General features: G+C 49.6%; 3 protein-coding genes across 3 annotated transcripts in view; 2 read left to right on the top strand and 1 right to left on the bottom strand.

The window, feature by feature from the left end:
- The first annotated feature begins 591 nt into the window (after window positions 1–591).
- On the top strand, window positions 592–13,870 carry DDX24 (DEAD-box helicase 24). Its single transcript, XM_073638310.1, has 10 exons — window positions 592–747; window positions 1,215–1,253; window positions 1,387–2,146; window positions 3,079–3,468; window positions 3,970–4,123; window positions 4,931–5,446; window positions 5,573–5,648; window positions 6,338–6,526; window positions 8,768–8,897; window positions 13,349–13,870. The coding sequence occupies exons 3-10, from the start codon at window positions 1,399–1,401 to the stop codon at window positions 13,582–13,584; spliced, it is 2,439 nt and encodes an 812-aa protein (XP_073494411.1). The 5' UTR covers window positions 592–747; window positions 1,215–1,253; window positions 1,387–1,398; the 3' UTR covers window positions 13,585–13,870.
- On the bottom strand, window positions 12,938–19,792 carry OTUB2 (OTU deubiquitinase, ubiquitin aldehyde binding 2). Its single transcript, XM_073638311.1, has 6 exons — window positions 19,721–19,792; window positions 16,695–16,784; window positions 16,422–16,540; window positions 16,261–16,345; window positions 14,599–14,862; window positions 12,938–14,198 (listed from the first exon to the last, which is right to left on the bottom strand). Exons 1-6 carry the CDS (start codon window positions 19,721–19,723, stop codon window positions 13,983–13,985), a joined length of 777 nt encoding a protein of 258 aa, XP_073494412.1. The 5' UTR covers window positions 19,724–19,792; the 3' UTR covers window positions 12,938–13,982.
- A 20-nt stretch (window positions 19,793–19,812) lies between these two features.
- ASB2 (ankyrin repeat and SOCS box containing 2) overlaps window positions 19,813–21,733 on the top strand; it is a 139,014-nt gene continuing 137,093 nt past the window's right edge. Inside the window, exon 1 of the mRNA XM_073638308.1 lies at window positions 19,813–19,970. The gene's annotated coding sequence lies outside the window, so the exon portion shown is untranslated. The remainder of the gene's footprint in view (window positions 19,971–21,733) is intronic.

Here is a 21,733-nt window from a genome sequence, read left to right as displayed (position 1 = left end):
AACACAGTGACTGCACCAGCAGAATAGTGAGTGCAGCTCTGGGGTATAATACAGGATGTAACTCAGGATCAGTAATGTAATATATGTACACAGTGACTGCACCAGCAGAATAGTGAGTGCAGCTCCGGAGTATAATACAGGATGTAACTCAGGATCAGTAATGTAATGTATGTACACAGTGACTGCACCAGCAGAATAGTGAGTGCAGCTCCGGAGTATAATGCAGGATGTAACTCAGGATCAGTAATGTAATGTATGTACACAGTGACTGCACCAGCAGAATAGTGAGTGCAGCTCTGGAGTATAATACAGGATGTAACTCAGGATCAGTAATGTAATGTGTGTGCACAGTGACTGCACCAGAATAGTGAGTGCAGCTCTGGGGTATAATACAGGCTCAGTAATGTAATGTATGTACACACTTGATGAGTTACTATACCCTATGTGCCTATAATTAGGCTAAGCTTTTTGGTATCTTGCATTACAGATATTTCTCCCTCTAGTCAGTGCAGCACATGACATTGAGCCTCAGTCGTGCAGTGACTAGAGGAGCCACAGGAGGGAGCTATGAGCAGCGCTGCACCCAGTGTCCGGAAGTTTAGCTGTTAATAAAGTTTGTTCTGTCGCTTACCGATGACGTCACACTGTAATGGCGACTTCCTCGTGAGCAGCGTGTTCTGTGCTTCAACTGCGGATCTCGTGTATCTCGGTGATCGAGTATTGATCCTGTCCCCGACCAGATCGGAGGTAAATATTAGCCGGTGACGGGGCAGCTCCGGGGAGTCAGTGCGGAACTACAAGTACCAGCATGTCTGTGCGGATGCACGCTGCTGGCAGTCAGTGAATGGTGACCATAGTCACCTCAGGGGGCTGAAATCCTTCCCTGAGCTGAGACTAGTCATGGCTGAGGTGTCGCTACATTGTGTCTGTCTAGGCTGAGCTGAGACTTGTCATGGCTGAGGTGTCGCTACATTGTGTCAGTCTGAGCTGAGGACTGTCCGGACAGGATGTAATGAAGCGTCAGAGCTGACATTTATTTTTCTCAGTCTTTACCTAATCGGTTACTTCATTTAGCATTTTCATAGCTCGGACATTTCTGGACTCGGCGACACAGAATGTGTTTTATTTTTTTATGAGGAAAAGTGTTTGACTAGAATTTTTTATCTTTAAAACCCCTTTTTTCATTAGACTTTTTTTTTTTTTATTCTTCATAGGGGACTTGAGCCTGCAGTTGCTGTGCAGAGGCTGTACAGGTACGTATATGGCCTTGTGGGCTGAGCTGGGGTACTCGGGCTCTCCGGTCATAAAGCATCGATCCAGTATGGCGGCCTCGGGGCCGTCGTGTCAGTCAGTCATTACCCGCGTCTAATCATTTGTTTTTTTCAGGTTTGAAAGGAAATGAAGCCGCAGAAACCTAAGAATGGCGGCCGGACCCAGGCAAAGCTACAGAGGAAAGGCATTAAAGTAACCGGAAAATGGAAGCCAGTGGCGCTGGACCCCAGTCTTTTTGCAGAAGAGAACATTGATGAAATCATCTGCTTTGAGGAACTGACAGACTATAAATTAGTCAAGACGTCCAGTGAGTTGATCAAAGATATAAGAAAACGGAAACGTGGTCCTGACAAGGAGGAAGAGGATGAGGAGGGAAACGTTACCAGCCGCAAGAAAAACAAAAAACGCAAGAACATTGTGAAAGCCAAGAAAGCGAGAGACGAGTCAGAAGATGAGATGGAGGAAGTGATATTTGGAGAGGAGGAGGAGGAGGAAGAAGATGAGAAGGAGGATAGTGATGTGGCCGTGCCTGATGAAGAAGAGGCCGGAGCAGCAGAAGAAGAGAAGAATCCTCAGCCATCGAAAAACAAGAAGAGAAAGAGGAAGAAAAAGCAGAAAGTTAAAGAGTCCAAGACACAAGAAGAGTCTCCAACCGCCAAACCCACAAAGAAGACAAAGAACTGGGCGGCGGGGGCATTATCCGGGGCGGCTGGGAAGAACGTGGACGTTTCAGCTTGGAAGGATCTCTACGTTCCACCTCCGGTCCTCCAAGCTCTCAGCTATTTAGGGTTTTCCTCTCCAACCCCTATCCAAGCTCTGGCTCTGCCCCCCGCCATCCGCGACAAGATGGATGTTTTGGGCGCAGCAGAGACAGGTGAGTGTGAAATATGGATAATATTAGTCCATCTGGGACTTTTCTGGTAAATCCTCATAATGAACCTTCAGAAATGGAGAGGTGTCTGTGGATTTTCCAGAAAAGTCCCAGATGGAAATAATCCTTTAAAGGGGTTGTCCACCTACTATGCCAACCCCTTCTTGATCTAAATGTTTGGCTCCGATAATATAAAGCTTGTACTCCTCTTCTGTGCTGGCGCCGATCCAATGGTGTTGGCACTCATGGTCCCGGGCCTCTCGTGCGGTTGTTGTGACTCCGGCGCCCAATCAGCGCTGTCGTCACTCTCCCCGCTTTCCGACAAATCGAACATGGAGAGGAAGTTCCGGCTGCGGCCGATCTCTGACTCCTCTTCATGTTCAATTCAACAAGAGGCTTGATAGTGACGCCAGCGCTGATTGGGCGCCATGGTCACGTGTTACAACAACAGCACGGGAGCCCGGGGAGAGCAAGTGCGACACCGCGAGAATCGTGCCAGCACGAGAGGGGAGTATAAGCTTTATTATTTTATGGGGGCCAAGCGAGGGGGATGACGAGGAGTAGTCCAAGTAGAGGATAACTTCGTTAAGCTTCAGAAATCACCGAATGGCCTGAAATATTTATGGCAACATTACAGCATTATCGAAAATGAGAGGTGGTTTCAATGGTTCCCCATGGAATAAAAATTTGCAAAAACTACGACATGGTGAGAAGTTTTTCCGTGGGTATTTTGTGGGGATTGTTTCTCCTCTTTCTCCAGGCTCATTTATAGGGAAATATGGACATCACCCACATGTCACATTGCCACAGTTCTGCCGCAGAATCCTGGTGACTCTAGTGGAGTCCTCGTCCTATTCACATAAAGCCGGCGGCCCTTGAAACTTCATCTGTTGGGTATGAATGCTGTGAGGTTTTTTTTTTTTTTTTCGCTCCAGGAAGCGGTAAGACTCTCGCCTTCGCTATCCCAATGATCCACTCTATATTGAAATGGAGGAAAGCTCAGGAAGATGGAGCGTCAGGAGAAGAGAAGGAGGAGGAGAGCGGCGAAGAGATGGCGGAAGACAAGGAAATGCAAGGGACTGAGGATCCTGATAAAGACATGAAGGGGGAGGCAGAAAAAGTAGATGACGACCCTGAGGATGATTACTCAACCATGGGCTGTGTGAAGGTCGTTAAAGACGTCGATATTAATTTCAACTTTGCTCCTATGGAAACCGCCCCCCGGAGTGACACCAAGCGGCCGCTGCTCGGACTGGTGGTGACCCCGACTAGAGAGCTGGCCGTGCAGGTCAAACATCACATTGACGCCGTCGCGCAATTTACAGGTGAGATCTGAGTCTTTATATTCATTACATGTAGGAACTTCAGGGCTCTTCAAAAGACTTAAAGGGGCTGTCCAGGGTAGGGGTTCAAGTCTGCAGTCACTCTGTGACTGCAGACTTGTGACTTTCACGGTGCGCAGTCAGGGTTCTCCAGTACACACGCCGGGTGCGTGACCACAATTATGCGGTCACATTCCGACTAGACGTGCGCGGCCTCGCTCAATATAAGTAAATTGAGTGAGGCCAGACATGTCCACTCAGAATGTGACCGGAAGTATACACATCACATACTTGCTGTCACGTGACCTCCTGCTCCTGGCACCGTACAATCCTGACAGTGCGCACTGAGGATTCACAAGTCTGCAGTCACATAGAGTGACTAACTGCAGATTTGAGTCCCAAGCCTGGACAATCCCTTTAAGGATGCATCCCCTTTAGTTAGAAGAGGTGTCAGGGCTTTATTTTTTCTGAGACCTTCTGATTTGACACTGCTTTTCCTTTCAGGGATCAAAGCTGCTATAGTGGTCGGAGGGATGGCCCCCCAGAAACAGGAGAGAGTGCTAAACCGGAGGCCGGAGATTGTTATTGCAACCCCGGGGCGTCTTTGGGAGATGATTAAAGAGAGACACCCGCACTTGTGCAACCTGCGGAAGCTCCGGTGAGTGGAGGGATTGGGTCCAGGACCTGTCCAGTCTCGTAATGAATGTTGGTGTGTTCTTCTATTTAAAGAGCACCCACAAGCACAAACAATATGGCTCTGTTACAGCGTTAAGATCCAGCCGATCGGATATTCCAAACATGGAAACCCCTTGAAGATTTTTCTGACATTTGTCGGTTTTAGGAAAAGCTGGGTGATAAGTGTATGGCTGCCTTTAAAGGGATGTGCAGCGCTGCTCCTTTCCACACCAGGAGGTTTGCAGCGATGTTGTTGCATCTGCTGAGACGCATCAATTGGTATCATGCACAAGTCCCCACAGATTAGTGCAGACATGTTGTCATCCGCAGCGCTCGCCTCCTGATGTGGAAAGGATCAGTGCCAGGTAGCCCCTTTAACCCTTACTCATCTAGACACCTAAATTACAAGTCTGTCAGTTCTTCATTATTTATATCCACCACTGCAATATCCCTACATCCATAGGAAAATGGTAAGAAAGGCTGGTGGCAAACCCTCTGGGCAGCCATCATGGCACATGACATTCCTTAGAGCCTCATCATTGACTACTTGGTATAAGATTCTGGCAGTTAACCAACATGGCCGCTATAAAAGCTCCTGTGGGGTTTGCACCCGCCATGCTTAGAGTTCTGAATTCCATATATACTTGTTGCGCAATGATGGGGGTTATCATAGCTTCTTCTAGAAGGGTTTGGTGAGACGACGCTTCCAAGTCAGTTGTCCCCCAGTTTCCTTCGTGGACATGCTGGGTATTGACCAATATGAGTTCAGCCTCGTATCTTGTCGCTGCAGGTGCCTGGTCATCGATGAAGCGGACCGGATGGTGGAGAAGGGTCACTACGCCGAGCTGTCGCAGCTGCTGGAGATGCTGAGCGACTCGCACTACAACCGCCAGAGACAGACCTTTGTGTTTTCCGCCACCCTGACCCTCATCCACCAGGCCCCAAGCCGCCTCTTGCAGAAGAAGAACTTCAAGAAGATGGACAAGGAAGGGAAGCTGGAGAGTCTGATGGCCAAGATCGGCTTGAAGGGCAAACCCAAGGTGATCGACCTAACCAGGAAGCAGGCCACCGTGGAGACACTGACCGAGACCAAGATCCACTGCAGCAGCGACGAGAAGGACTTCTACCTCTACTACTTCCTGCTGCAGTACCCGGGCAGGACCATGGTGTTCGCCAACAGTATCGACTGCATCAAGCGGTTGACGTCTCTCCTCACCATCCTGGAGTGTAACCCCATGCCCCTCCACGCCAACATGCACCAGAAACAGCGGCTGAAGAACCTGGAGAGATTCGCAGAACGGGAAAGGTGACGATTCTCATCCTATATTATTATCACTAAACGTCACATAGAGGAAGGAGGAGACTCCACAGCAGCAGAGGAGTGTGCTGAGCTTGTGACAGGGATGCCATAATCACAATCTTCTCCTTACAGCTGTATTCTCCTCACCACCGACGTCGCCGCCCGAGGTCTGGACATTCCCAACGTCCAACATGTCCTGCATTACCAGGTACAGACCCCACACGCCAATAGAGATGGTATTCTCCAGAGCTGCGCTCACTATTCTGCTGGTGCAGTCACTGTATACATTACATTACTCATCCTGAGTTACCTCCTGTATTATACTCCAGAGCTGCACTCACTATTCTGCTGGTGCAGTCACTGTGTACATACATTACTTTACTGATCCTGAGTTACATCCTGTATTATACCCCAGAGCTGCACTCACTATTCTGCTGGTGCAGTCACTGTGTACATACATTACATTACTGATCCGGAGTTACATCCTGTATTATACTCCAGAGCTGCACTCACTATTCTGCTGGTGCAGTCACTGTGTACATACATTACATTACTGATCCGGAGTTACATCCTGTATTATACTCCAGAGCTGCACTCACTATTCTGCTGGTGCAGTCACTGTGTACATACATTACATTACTGATCCTGAGTTACATCCTGTATTATACTCCAGAGCTGCACTCACTATTCTGCTGGTGCAGTCACTGTGTACATACATTACATTACTGATCCTGAGTTACATCCTGTATTATACTCCAGAGCTGCACTCACTATTCTGCTGGTGCAGTCACTGTGTACATACATTACATTACTGATCCTGAGTTACCTCCTGTAATATACTCCAGAGCTGCACTCACTATTCTGCTGTGTATATATTGGTGTCGTATTTGTTTGCAGATCCCCAGGACCTCGGAGACCTATGTACACCGCAGCGGCCGCACAGCTCGCGCCTCCAGCGATGGCCTTAGTTTGCTTCTGATTGGTCCGGATGATATGGTGAATTATAGGAAGATCCTCCGGACTCTGCAGAAGGAGGACGAGCTCCCGCTGTTTCCTGTGGAGGCGAAAAGCATGAATGGAATTAAGGTAGAGAGGCTGTCATGTGTTCTGCTGCCACGGGGGGGCGATGCAGCAGTGACTTACGTCCTGTATCTGGGGGGTGATGCAGCAGTGACATACGTCCTGTATCTGGGGGGCGATGCAGCAGTGACGTACGTCCTGTATCTGGGGGGCGATGCAGCAGTGACGTACGTCCTGTATCTGGGGGGCGATGCAGCAGTGACGTACGTCCTGTATCTGGGGGGCGATGCAGCAGTGACGTACGTCCTGTATCTGGGGGGCGATGCAGCAGTGACGTACGTCCTGTATCTGGGGGGCGATGCAGCAGTGACGTACGTCCTGTATCTGGGGGGCGATGCAGCAGTGACGTACGTCCTGTATCTGGGGGGCGATGCAGCAGTGACGTACGTCCTGTATCTGGGGGGCGATGCAGCTGTGACGTACGTCCTGTATCTGGGGGGTGATGCAGCAGTGACGTACGTCGTACGTCCTGTATCTGGGGGGCGATGCAGCAGTGACGTACGTCCTGTATCTGGGGGGCGATGCAGCAGTGACGTACGTCCTGTATCTGGGGGGCGATGCAGCAGTGACGTACGTCCTGTATCTGGGGGGCGATGCAGCAGTGACGTACGTCCTGTATCTGGGGGGCGATGCAGCTGTGACGTACGTCCTGTATCTGGGGGGCGATGCAGCTGTGACGTACGTCCTGTATCTGGGGGGCGATGCAGCTGTGACGTACGTCCTGTATCTGGGGGGCGATGCAGCTGTGACGTACGTCCTGTATCTGGGGGGCGATGCAGCTGTGACGTACGTCCTGTATCTGGGGGGCGATGCAGCTGTGACGTACGTCCTGTATCTGGGGGGCGATGCAGCTGTGACGTACGTCCTGTATCTGGGGGGCGATGCAGCAGTGACGTACGTCCTGTATCTGGGGGGCGATGCAGCAGTGACGTACGTCCTGTATCTGGGGGGCGATGCAGCAGTGACGTACGTCCTGTATCTGGGGGGCGATGCAGCAGTGACGTACGTCCTGTATCTGGGGGGCGATGCAGCAGTGACGTACGTCCTGTATCTGGGGGGTGATGCAGCAGTGACGTACGTCCTGTATCTGGGGGGTGATGCAGCAGTGACGTACGTCGTACGTCCTGTATCTGGGGGGCGATGCAGCAGTGACGTACGTCCTGTATCTGTGGGGTGATGCAGCTGTGACGTACGTCCTGTATCTGGGGGGCGATGCAGCAGTGACGTACGTCCTGTATCTGGGGGGTGATGCAGCAGTGACGTACGTCGTACGTCCTGTATCTGGGGGGCGATGCAGCAGCGACGTACGTCCTGTATCTGGGGGGCGATGCAGCAGCGACGTACGTCCTGTATCTGGGGGGCGATGCAGCAGCGACGTACGTCCTGTATCTGGGGGGCGATGCAGCAGCGACGTACGTCCTGTATCTGGGGGGCGATGCAGCAGCGACGTACGTCCTGTATCTGGGGGGCGATGCAGCAGCGACGTACGTCCTGTATCTGGGGGGCGATGCAGCAGCGACGTACGTCCTGTATCTGGGGGGCGATGCAGCAGTGACGTACGTCGTACGTCCTGTATCTGGGGGGCGATGCAGCAGTGACGTACGTCGTACGTCCTGTATCTGGGGGGCGATGCAGCAGTGACGTACGTCGTACGTCCTGTATCTGGGGGGCGATGCAGCAGTGACGTACGTCGTACGTCCTGTATCTGGGGGGCGATGCAGCAGTGACGTACGTCCTGTATCTGGGGGGCGATGCAGCAGTGACGTACGTCGTACGTCCTGTATCTGGGGGGCGATGCAGCAGTGACGTACGTCGTACGTCCTGTATCTGGGGGGCGATGCAGCAGTGACGTACGTCGTACGTCCTGTATCTGGGGGGCGATGCAGCAGTGACGTACGTCGTACGTCCTGTATCTGGGGGGCGATGCAGCAGTGACGTACGTCGTACGTCCTGTATCTGGGGGGCGATGCAGCAGTGACGTACGTCGTACGTCCTGTATCTGGGGGGCGATGCAGCAGTGACGTACGTCGTACGTCCTGTATCTGGGGGGCGATGCAGCAGTGACGTACGTCCTGTATCTGGGGGGCGATGCAGCAGTGACGTACGTCCTGTATCTGGGGGGCGATGCAGCAGTGACGTACGTCCTGTATCTGGGGGGCGATGCAGCAGTGACGTACGTCCTGTATCTGGGGGCTCCTTATTTCCCCCCAGTGGTCATTAGTGAGTGCTGCCATCTCTTCTCTCCAGGAACGCGTCGCTCTGGCTCGGCAGATCGAGAAGGTGGAATACTTCAACAGTAAAGCAAAACAGCAGAACTCCTGGATCCAGCAAGCTGCGGAGGCCCTGGAAGTGGATGTAGACGACGATGACTTAATAGGTAGAAACTATAAAGTACAGACGCTCCCGGAGCTGCATTCACAATTCTGCTCAGTAATACTTACACACACGTGGTCAAAATTGTTGGTACCCCTCCTTTAATGAAAGAAAACCCCACAATGGTCACAGAAATAACTTGAATCTGACAAAAGTAATAATAAATTAAAAATGTATGAAACTGAACAAATGAAGGTCAGACATTGCTTTTCTGCTTCCACAGAATTTTTAAAAAAATTAAACTGATGAAATCGGCCTGGACAGAAATGATGGTTCTTCTTCTTAACTTAATATTTTGTTGAAGAACCTTTTGAGGCGATCACTGCAATCACACGATTCCTGTAACTGTCAATGAGACTTCTACACCTCTCGACAGGTATTTTGGCCGACTCCTCATGAGCAAACTGCTCCTGTTGTCTCATGGGTGAAGGTCGCCTTTTCCAGACTGTTTCAGCTCTTTCCAAAGATGCTCCATAGGATTTAGGTCAGGGCTCATAGAAGCCACTTCAGAATAGTCCAATGTTTCCTCTTAGCCATTCTTGGGTGTTTTTAGCTGTGTGTTTTGGGTCACTATCCTGTTGCAAGACCCATTACCTGCACCTGATGCCAAGCTTTCTGACATGGGGTGGCACATTTCTCTCTAGAATCCCTTGATAGTCTTGAGATTTCATTGTACCCTGCACAGATTCAAGACACCCTGTGCCAGATGCCGCAAAGCAGCCTCCGAACATAACAGAGCCTCCGCCATGTTTCACAGTAGGGACAGTGCTCTTTTCTTGATATGCTTCATTTTTCCATCTGTAAACATAGAGCTGATGTGCCTTGCCAAAAACTTCAATTTTTATCTCATCTGTCCATAGGACATTCTCCCTGAAGCTTTGTGGCTTGTCATCCTGTAGTTTGGCAAATTCCAGTCTGGCTTTTTATGATTTTTTTTTTCAACAATGGTGTTCTCCTTGGTCGCCTCCCATGAAGTCCACTTTGGATCAAACAACGCCGGATGGTGCGATCTGACACTGATGTTCCTTGAGCTTGAAGTTCACCTTTAATCTCTTTAGAAGTTATCCTGTGCTCTTTTGTTACCATTCGTATTATCCGTCTCTTTGATTTGTCATCAATTTTCCTCCTGCGGCCACGTCCAGGGAGGTTGGCTACAGTCCCGTGGATCTTACATTTCTGAATAATATACAGTACAGACCAAAAGTTTGGACACACCTTCTCGTTTAAAGATTTTTCTGTATTTTCATGAATATTGTACATTCACACTGAAGACATCAAAACTATGAATTAACACATGTGGAATTATATACTTACCAAAAAAGTGTGAAACAACTGAAAATATGTCTTATATTCTAGGTTCTTCAAAGTAGCCACCTTTTGCTTTGATGACTGCTTTGCACACTCTTGGCATTCTCTTGATGAGCTTCAAGAGGTAGTCCCCGGAAATGGTCTTCCAACAATCTTGAAGGAGTTCCCAGAGATGCTTAGCACTTGTTGGCCCTTTTGCCTTCACTCTGCGGTCCAGCTCACCCCAAACCATCTCGATTGGGTTCAGGTCTGGTGACTGTGGAGGCCAGGTCATCTGGCGTAGCCCCCCATCACTCTCTTTCTTGGTCAAATAGCCCTTACACAGCCTGGAGGTGTGTTTGGGGTCATTGTCCTGTTGAAAAATAAATGATGGTCCAACTAAATGCAAACCGGATGGAATAGCATGCCGCTGCAAGATGCTGTGGTAGCCATGCTGGTTCAGTATGCCTTCAATTTTGAATAAATCCCCAACAGTGTCACCAGCAAAGCCCCCCCACACCATCACACCTCCTCCTCCATGCTTCACGGTGGGAACCAGGCATGTAGAGTCCATCCGTTCACCTTTTCTGCGTCGCACAAAGACACGGTGGTTGGAACCAAAGATCTCAAATTTGGACTCTTCAGACCAAAGCACAGATTTCCACTGGTCTAATGTCCATTCCTTGTGTTCTTTAGCCCAAACAAGTCTCTTCTGCTTGTTGCCTGTCCTTAGCAGTGGTTTCCAAACAGCTATTTTACCATGAAGGCCTGCTGCACAAAGTCTCCTCTTAACAGTTGTTGTAGAGATGTGTCTGCTGCTAGAACTCTGTGTGGCATTGACCTGGTCTCTAATCTGAGCTGCTGTTAACCTGTGATTTCTGAGGCTGGTGACTCAGATAAACTTATCCTCAGAAGCAGAGGTGACTCTTGGTCTTCCTTTCCTGGGGCGGTCCTCATGTGAGCCAGTTTTTTTGTAGCGCTTGATGGTTTTTGCAACTGCACTTGGGGACACTTTCAAAGTTTGCCCAATTTTTCGGACTGACCGACCTTCATTTCTTAAAGTAATGATGGCCACTCGTTTTTCTTTACTTAGCTGCTTTTTTTCTTACCATAATACAAATTCTAACAGTCTATTCAGTAGGACTATCAGCTGTGTATCCACCAGACTTCTGCACAACACAACTGATGGTCCCAACCCCATTTATAAGGCAAGAAATCCCACTTATTAAACCTGACAGGGCACACCTGTGAAGTGAAGACCATTTCCGGTGACTACATCTTGAAGCTCATCAAGAGAATGCCAAGAGTGTGCAAAGCAGTCATCAAAGCAAAAGGTGGCTACTTTGAAGAACCTAGAATATAAGACATATTTTCAGTTGTTTCACACTTTTTTGTTAAGTATATAATTCCACATGTGGTAATTCATAGTTTTGATGCCTTCAGTGTGAATGTACAATTTTCATAGTCATGAAAATACAGAAAAATCTTTAAATGAGAAGGTGTGTCCAAACTTTTGGTCTGTACGCAAGTGTAGTCACAGGAACATCAAGCTGCTTGGAGATGGTCTTATAACCTTTACCTTTAACATGCTTGTGTATAATTTTCTTTCTAGTTTCCTGAGACAACTCTTTCCTTTGCTTCCTCTGGTCCATGTTGGGTGTGGTACACACCATGTCACCAAACAGCACAGTGAGTATCTGTAGCCCTATATACAGGCCCAGGGAGTATCTGTAGCCCTATATACAGGCCCAGGGAGTATCTGTAGCCCTATATACAGGCCCAGGGAGTATCTGTAGCCCTATATACAGGCCCAGGGAGTATCTGTAGCCCTATATACAGCACAGTGAGTATCTGTAGCTCTATATACAGGCCCAGGGAGTATCTGTAGCCCTATATACAGCACAGTGAGTATCTGTAGCCCTATATACAGGCCCAGGGAGTATCTGTAGCCCTATATACAGGCCCAGGGAGTATCTGTAGCCCTATATACAGGCCCAGGGAGTATCTGTAGCCCTATATACAGCACAGTGAGTATCTGTAGCTCTATATACAGGCCCAGGGAGTATCTGTAGCCCTATATACAGGCCCACTGACTGATTACAAGATTGTAGACCCCTGTGATGCTAATTAGTGGACACAACTTGATTTAACATGTCCCTTTTGTCACATTTTCAGGGGTGCCATCATTTCTGTCCAGGCCGATTTCTGGAGTTGAAAAGCAATGTCTGACTTTCATAGATTTTTAATTGATTACTTTAGTCTGTTATTTCTGTGACCATTGTGGGTTTTTCTTTCATAAAATGAGGGGGACCAACAATTTTGACAGTGTGTAATCTGCAGTCGCCGCTTGCTAAAATCAGAAGTATACCCAGCGAGTTGCTTCCTAAAGAAGCCAGAAATCCGCGATCCCGCAGCCACAGAGTGCACAGCCGTCCTGTCAGTGAGCGCACCCTCAGTTTCCTGCATAGTCTGTGAGCTGTGAATAATCAGAGATTTGACTTTAGGCAGCGCTCGCTATGAGAAGGCCGGGATCTGATAAAATCGGAGGGAGCCGACATTAAAAGGTCAGATTAACAGCGGCGTTTATAGAGGTTTCGCCTCTGTGCTGCAGAATGAGCCATCTGAGAACGTGTCAGTGAACTCATTTCGACCCAAGCAATTATACCTTTTTTCTCGGAGCCGATTTATGAGCTTAGTCCACATTAAAGTAGAATTGCAGCTCAGCCTAGAGCCTGTAAAAAGACAAACTGGGCAAAGTTTTTAATGAAATTCAATTGCAAACTTTATTTTTTAGCTCAAATACATAAAGTAACAAAAAAAAATAATCACCCAATGAAGAAAAAGCCCGTTGCATGGCAGCAGTCGGAGCCGGCGGATGCTCCATACACCCCATCTAGGATGTACGGGTGCGACCTATGTCAGGAAGGGGTTAAAAGTGACTTTAGAGAGTTAGAAGGACTTATAGGGGTATTCTGGTCTCATAGCGCCGCCCTGCAGGTCACAACATGTTTCTACAATTCTTGCTCTATCCTCCCTGTGCAGAGCTGAGGGGGGGGTCGCAGCCTGGGACCCTCCTCTCTACATGGGTCACTCACACACTGATACATTGTAACAAACCATCAGAACAAGATGTAATAATTAACTCATCGCTGTTTGGCTCATTTCTAGGGGGAAAGCTGGATGAACAAGAAGATCACCAGAAGCAGAAAGCCCTGAAGATGATGAAGAAGCAGCTGAAGAGACTCTTGTCCCAGCCCGTATTCAGGAACGTCATGAAAACCAAGTACCCGACCCAGAGCGGCCACCTGCCCCTGCCCAGCCTGCCCCTCAGCACCGCGCAGAGCGCCCTGCACACACTGTCCGAGCTCAAAGCCAAGGAGAAGCGGGCGAAACACAAATCCTGACGGGAGAATTCCTGTACAGAGACTGCAGATGCCGGGAGCCGCCACCAGGTGGTGCTGTTCCTGCACAATCAGGGACAAACTCTGGGGGGCCGCAGACAGACTGGACACAAAAGTGACCCCTGGGGGCTTTGTGCAGCCCCCTCCCTTAGAGTGAAAAAATAAATCTTTTCCCTGTGTGCAGTTACGCCCCCTACAAACTTAATGAGTCACGCTCCCGCATGTGGAGACCCTCAGACGTCCTTCTGCCCCACTCCACAGCCACACCTGAACCCTAAGGGGTTAATAAATTGCGGTGCAGATTGTAACTCGTGGTCACAGTTTCACATCTTATGTGTCCAGATCTATAGGGGCTGGGGTTGCAGATGTAGGACCCCCGCATCAGTCCTGGGCCACGGCCCCTACACAGGGGGGACGGCTCCCTCCTTGTACAGCAGGGTATAGTGGTCCTCACTGTACAGCATGTAGACGCACGGGCAGGACCCCTCCGGGAAGACGTGCTGGGTTATGGCCATGTCTCTGGAGTCCACGTATTCCACCTGCAGCGGTATATCCAGCGCCTGCGTCACTGCCATGATCTGCATGTGGTCGCACACCGCCATCATGGGCTCCACGCTCTGCAGGGAAGAGAAGACACCAGAGTTTACGGTATAAGGAAGCGGTCGGCTCCTGTACACACATGGATGCTCATTTCTGCCGAGCGGGCATGTAGCGGTGTGGACAGTGGACACGGGGGGGGGTCAGATTCCCACACATTGCAGAGAGCTGTAGGTATGGAGGGGATTCGGACCTTCACTGACAACGGCACCTGTCAGGGGTCCACACGTGAGATCCCCATTGTGAAAGATCTGGTGGATGAGCGGGATTAGATTGCCTCATTAGTGGGACGAGGGGCGTGAGATGCAGTCAGGCACCTCAGGAACAAAGGATTGAGCATATTGTAATCCATCTGCCCAATCCTTTACTATCTGAAAAGACCCCCCCCCCCCCCCTCATATACATGTAACGAGGCTGAACCTGAGTGCAGAAGTCCTCCATGCTGCAGGCATACTCTAAGAACGGCTGGAAGAATTCAGCTCTGCTCCGGAGGAAGGCGGAAGTGACGAGTCTCAGGTACCGGACGACGCTGTCAGAGACATACGGATGGTTGAACGCTCCCAGGAGGCTGCTGGCTGTTGCCTTGACCCTTGCTGCCGCTTCACCTGCTGTTGTCCCCTCGCCCGTTGCCGCTTCGCCTGCTGCTGTCCCTTCGCCCGCTACCACATCTACAAGGCTGAGAAACTAGGAGAGTTCAGATCCAAGCACAAGTCACAGGGGGGGAAGGTGGGACATCTAGAAAAATGGTGCAATATCCGGGGTTGGAGGGGTCCAAGGCGCCAAACATTCCCTGCAATACTGCCCCCTGCTGTTCTTGAAGGGGAAATATGTAAATGTTAGTTTCACATGATGGCTCCACCTGTCCTGAAACTGCTGCTCCCAGCGGCCTGCAGATGCCCACCCTAACCCATCCGATAGAGCTCCCTTGGGTTTTATGTAAAAAGTTTTCAATCCCTAACAGGAATCAGATCTTTTACTACACGATGATTAAAGTGTAACAAAAAAAAAAAAATGAAGCCATTATCCATCCTCAGGCTTTTCTAGAAGTGGATTAGAAAAAGGTGGCAGCTTTCTTCTAAACACAGCGCCACATCTGTCTGCAGGCAGTGTGCGGTATTGCAGTCTAGCTCCATTAAAGGGAATGAGTCACCCCCCCTGGGCGATATCAGACCTCTATTATGGGCATACAGGTGATAGAAAGGTAAATCTATACTTACCTGTATGGCCCATAGCAGAGCTCTGATTGCAGAGGAATCTGGTTTTATAAAGTCTGTTTTCCAGAGGCTTGGGGGTCTGGGGGACAGGAAGAAATCCCCACCTATGTGCTTACTATTCCCCTAAATCGCCGCCTCTGTGCTAAATTACCATATTCCCCCCTCCCCTGCACGTCACAGGCCCTGCTCTGCCTCCCCTCCTGCGCATGCGCAGAGCACCGCTCCCCTGGAGCGTGCTGTGTTTCCCTCCGGCCCCGTTTGGCTGCGTACTGCGCCACAGCCTTGTATTGCACAAGCGACGGCGAGTCACTGACTCACCGGAGGGAAACCAGGCGCGCTCCAGGGGAGCGGTGCTCTGCGCATGCGCGGGAGGGGAGGCAGAGCAGGGCACGTCACAGGGCCAATATGGTAACTTAGCACAGAGGCAGCGATTTAGGGGAATAGTAAGCACATAGGTGGGGATTTCTTCCTGTCCCCCGGACCCCCAAGCCTCTGGAAAATAGACTTTATAAAACCAGATCCCTCTGCAATCAGAGCTCTGCTATGGGCCATACAGGTAAGTATAGATTTACCTTTCTATCACCTGTATGCCATATTAGAGGTCTGATATCGCCCAGGGGGTGACAGATTCCCTTTAAGGTGAATAGTACTGAGCTGCAATACCAAATACGACCTGTGCATGGGTGTGGCGCTGTTTTTTGGGAAGAAAGCAGTTTTTCCTCAATTCAGGACAACCCCTTTAAATGTTTATTTTTTCTCTCTAAGTTTGCCAAGTGGGAGGTCCTTTTCTGTTCTGAGGTCAGAGCAGTGCTGTGAGCTCTAAGCCAATCAGATTTGCCCCCTCCCCTGCCCCACGGCTCAGACTTACTGTCTCATAGTGAGGTCTATACACATGATCCTGGAATCCGGCAGCGAGCAGATCCCTTCCACTCTGTGTCACCCGCTCTCTAAACCTGCGAAGAAAAGCAAAGAGCTGAGGATGGACCCTGGAAATATCCATGTGGTCAGCGACTAATGGCGTCCACTCACCGGAGCAAGTCCTGGGGTTTACCGAGCAGATACTCCAGGAAAGCGAAGGCCAAACCTCTATAGAAGCAGCTGCCGTCAGGGCAGGCCCGGCGGACGGCACCGTAACGTCCCTGCAGCCCCTGAGGAGATAGGAGTCAGGCCGAGCTGCAGGGGGACTACAACTCCCAGGGAGACACATATAACCCGCACCCCCTAATCCATTCGTTTTAAAAGTTTTGTGCTTATTAACAATCATCCAAACAGCAGCGCCAAAGAAGGGTTAAAAATAAGCACCTTCAACCTCTGTCGACACAACGGCTCGGCGCAGTGCCCCTCTATGAAGACGGCGAGATCGCACTTCTCCGAGATCAAACCCCCCGCGGCCTGAAACACACAAAGTACATTCACTGACAGCGGGGGCCCCGCCACAGAGAGAGAGAGAGTGAGAGCGCGGGGGAGCGCCCGCCACAGAGAGGGAGAGAGCGAGAGCGCGGGGGAGCGCCCGCCACAGAGAGGGAGAGAGCGAGAGCGCGGGGGAGCGCCCGCCACAGAGAGGGAGAGAGCGAGAGCGCGGGGGAGCGCCCGCCACAGAGAGGGAGAGGGAGAGAGCGCCCGCCACACAGAGAGGGAGAGAGCGCGGGGGAGCGAGAGCCAGAGAGACACAGCCAGCAATCATAGTTGTGACATTTTCTGGTTATAACGCCCTCATGGCCGCGGTTTCATTATGAAGATGTTTCTTTTCTAGTGTTGCACACTCTGTGCAGTTCTCGCCTCGGTCCCTGCTGCAGCTCTACAGCCGCTTCATTATATTTTTGCATCGTTTAGACCAGGGTTCCCCAACTCCAGTCCTCAAGGCCCACCAACAGGTCATGTTTTCAGGATTTCCTTAGTATTGCACAGGTGATAATTGCATCACCTGCACAGGCAATAATTCCATCACCTGTGTAATACTAAGGAAATCCTGAAAACATGACCTGTTGGTGGGCCTTGAGGACTGGAGTTGGGGAACCCTGGTTTAGACTAACGGGCAGAATATTGAAGAATTGTGCGACTCTGCTGTAAAATGGCACAAAAAATATTTTTAAAAAAACCACGGGACATCTCTATTTTGCACAAAATCCATTAGCCCCCCCTTAGTCATTCTGAAGAATTTGGCACAAAAAAAGGTCAATAAATATCAGATAAAAAGGAAAAGTAAAGAAAAAAACCGCAAATAATGAATCAGGACCGTAAAGTTATAACAAATCTCACAATATTAGATTCTATCATGACTGAAGCAGCGAGTTTAAAGGGGTCATCTGCATCTTGTTTTTTTTTTTTTTTTTTCATTTTTTTAACTTTGCACCACCAGGGGGCAATCTATGCATGCAGAGTCTGTGCCTGTGGATGGAGGCGCTCCGCCTGCCCAACCAGAGATTTTTTACTAACCCTTGAGTGATGCTGGGACCCCACAAGAGGGCGCAGCTGAGTCTATTCTCTGAATCTGACACCTGCACATCACTGGCGGAGCCACAGCATGTTAGATGCCTATCAGGGGTCACTAGAAAGCGCCGGGTCACTAGAAAGCGCCGGGTCACTAGAAAGCGCCGGGTCACTAGAAAGCGCCGGGTCACTAGAAAGCGCCGGGTCACTAGAAAGCGCCGGGTCCGGTTACCTGTACTAAACTTTAACATGGCCCCCACCATCCTGCAGCCTCCGCTCACCCCTAGAGCTGGCGCTTCTCCCCGAATCCTCCGCTCACCCCTAGAGCTGGCGCTTCTCCCCGAATCCTCCGCTCACCCCTAGAGCTGGCGCTTCTCCCCGAATCCTCCGCTCACCCCTAGAGCTGGCGCTTCTCCCCGAATCCTCCGCTCACCCCTAGAGCTGGCGCTTCTCCCCGAATCCTCCGCTCACCCCTAGAGCTGGCGCTTCTCCCCGAATCCTCCGCTCACCCCTAGAGCTGGCGCTTCTCCCCGAATCCTCCGCTCACCCCTAGAGCTGGCGCTTCTCCCCGAATCCTCCGCTCACCCCTAGAGCTGGCGCTTCTCCCCGAATCCTCCGCTCACCCCTAGAGCTGGCGCTTCTCCCCGAATCCTCCGCTCACCCCTAGAGCTGGCGCTTCTCCCCGAATCCTCCGCTCACCCCTAGAGCCGACGCTTCTCCCCGAATCCTCCGCTCACCCCTAGAGCTGACGCCTCTCCCCGAATCCTCCGCTCACCCCTAGAGCTGACACTTCGCCTTGAAGCCGCCACTCACCTCTAGCCTATGGGGTCCCCTAGACCAGGGGGGGGGTCACAAGTGTGACTGCTATAGTTACCTCACTACCCCTACAATCAGCAAGTAATGATATATCGAGGCGCGTTACTACAGTGGGTTCAGGGGTCGCTGGCATTGGAACGCCGGGAACCTAAAACGTCCCTTTGGCCCATATGAGAAGACCAGTATAGACCCGTGGGTGTTGGGGCCCCAGTGGGAGATTTGGGCCCCGTAAACCACAGGTTACACCGCTGGATAGGTCCTAGTGATACTGGTCATAGATACAAATTAGGAAACCTCATTAAAGAGTTAATCCCCAAAGGGAAAAAAAAAAATCAAGGTATCCTCCATCTACAGGTGATGGACCTGCTGATCGTTGGGAGTCCAACAGCTGAGGACCCCAGCAATTCCACAAATGGGGCATTAAAGGGCCAGTCACAAAAAGTCACGGTATTCCCCAACTATTGGATAGGGGGTAACTTGCTGATCACTGGGGTCAGACCGCTGGGACCCCCACAGATCCAGAGAACTTGGCTGTGCAGCTTTGAGGAGGGGTGTATGCTCAGCCTCCTATCCATTATCTATGGGACTGATGGAAAAGCTGCTGCACATGGCAGTCCATGGACAATGACTGGAGCGGAGGCCGAGCATACACCCCTCCGCTACATCTAAGAGTCTGTGGGGGTCCCAGCAGTCAGACCCCAAGTGATCAGCAAATTATTACCTATCCTATAGATTGGGAATACCTGGATTTTTCAGGAATAATCCTATAATGCCCCCAGACCCTGGAGATGCCCCTGTGACCCCGGAGATGCCCCTGTGACCCCTGCCCTCACTGACAGTAACATTGTCACTTCACAGATCAGAAACTATGTAACAATGACCCCGCCCCTGCAGCCAATCAGCATGAGCGCTGCCCCTGACTGATACCAGAGGAAAATAGCACACCATGATTAATGCAGAATATATAACCTGTAGCTCATGGCTGCTGGGAAACCACTACTCCCTGCATACAAATGTCATGACATGCTGGGACTTGTAGTCTCTAACTGATACAGTGTGCGTGTCCCCCAGCCTGCACCAACCATGATGTCAGCTCTGCTCCCTCTTCCTGCAAAAATCAGCAGCTCCCAAACTCCGCCCTAAATAAGTGATCCGCCTCCTTACACCCCGCCCACTTCATGTGACGTCATCAAGTGCAAAGTCTGGAAAGTAGCAAATGCAACATAGTGACATGAGCAGGAACTACAACACCCAGCATGCCCTGATTGCAGGCTCGCAAGGCATTCTGGGAATTGAAGCTCCCCAGCAATTGGAAATTAGGAAACCCTAAGGGTAAGAAGCTGGAAATGTATAGGAGTCTTCTGAATTTTAAGTAAAGTTTTCTTTGCCTTGTGAGGAAATGTTTGCACTTTCCCAATATACTTTGTCTTGAAGTTCTCACCCTTAGGCCCCGGCCCCACTATCAGTATTCGGTCAGTATTTGGTCAGTATTTTTTCTCAGGAGCCAAAACCAGGTGAGGAACAATCAGAGAAAAGGTAGAATAGAAACAAGTCACCGATTCTGCATTTATCACCCACTCCTGGTTTTGTCTCCCACTCCTGAGAAAAAATACTGACCGAATACTGAACAAATACTGATAGTGGGGCCGTGGCCTTTGCAGGATCTCTGCTTGCTGTGGGGGTTAAAAAAAAAACCCTGAAACTTTTCTTTTTTTTTTTGTCTTGTGTCCATTGACGTTTTTTTGCTTTTAGTTCTTCAGAATGGTGCACGCCGTTCATAAATTTGGTGCAAAATCAAAGCTGCTCTTTATTTTTGTCTTTGACCCTTTGTTGCAAAAAAAAATTTTAAAAAAAGGAGTGCCTAAAATTTTCATGTGCACAATAAATCATGGGGAGCGGTAATGGAGCACATCTGTGACAAACTTTGTAACTTCTGGAAAAGTTGCAGATGATGAATTGTGCAAAAGGAATCCCCAAAAGCTATGTGCCCAACGAAGCAGAAATGCTCCATCAGAAGGTGAGTATAATGTATATTTTAATTCTTTTTTAACAACAGGTTCTATGGTACCCGGGTGTGGATGAGTCTCCTCTTCTCCAGACCCAGGTACCATCCGCACATTGAATTGTATGTAGTCATGCGGATGTTATGCGTTCCAATGCAAGTCAATGGCGGCTAAAACGCCATGATTCCGCAAAATTAATGGACATGCTGCAGATTTTTCCGCAATGATAATCTGCAGCAGAAACTTCCGCAGCATGTGCACATGCGGATTATCATTGGGGAACATGGCAGGCCTTCTACCAAGTGTTTTTTAAGCGTTTCCGCAGAGGAAATTACGCTGCGGAAACGCTTAAAAAACGCATAGTGGGCACACAGCCTAACTGTGACCACAATAACAAACATTACAAAAAATAAATAGGCGACGCATTAAATAGACTTTAAAAAAAAGTGCAAATTCAAAATGGGCAAAAAGTAGCGAAAAAAAGGCAGAAATGCTCTAATGAATCAGTCGAGGGTCTATCAGCGAGGAGCAAGGTGTTTGTTTATGTTTATATTTTCCTTTATTTGTAGAATATTGGAAACAATGTAACAGAATAACAAACAAACAGGAAACAGCAGGAGATAAGAGTTCATAAAGCTGCATTTATTAAAGGGGTCAGAAAGCAAAACAGCCTGTCCTGTTGGAAGACATGGATGTCATAGAGGTGGTCCCGTCCTCCGAGTCCATTGGAGTTCAAAATTACTTCAAGAAAAGAAAAAATCCACCAAAAAAAGCAGCGTTTCATCAAACAGTTTTTGCTTGAAAAAGTTTTACTCAGTGTCCACGGAGTATAAGGCCATATTCGCACAATGCGTCTCGTGCCTTTTGATATTTGCATATTCTGCTCTGAAATCTGCCCCTTTTCGGCCTTTCATTTATTTAAAATATGGCATTGATTTAAATTTGTACACTAATTTTTTTTCTGTCCTTGTCATTTTTTTTGCGCAAAATCAAAAATGAAAGCATCTTTTAATTCACGCCTAATTCATCAAACATTGTGCACAATTTTAATTCAATTGGTGGAAAGTGCATCCGTGAAAAACAGACAAGACA

Source organism: Phyllobates terribilis, unplaced genomic scaffold (genome assembly GCF_046119375.1).
Source record: "Phyllobates terribilis strain yellow unplaced genomic scaffold, ASM4611937v1 Scaffold_7__3_contigs__length_470593459, whole genome shotgun sequence".
In the NCBI taxonomy this organism is placed as follows: Eukaryota; Metazoa; Chordata; class Amphibia; order Anura; family Dendrobatidae; genus Phyllobates; species Phyllobates terribilis.
The sequence above is the reverse complement of the archived record's forward strand: the minus strand, read 5'-3'. Positions and strand labels throughout refer to the sequence as shown.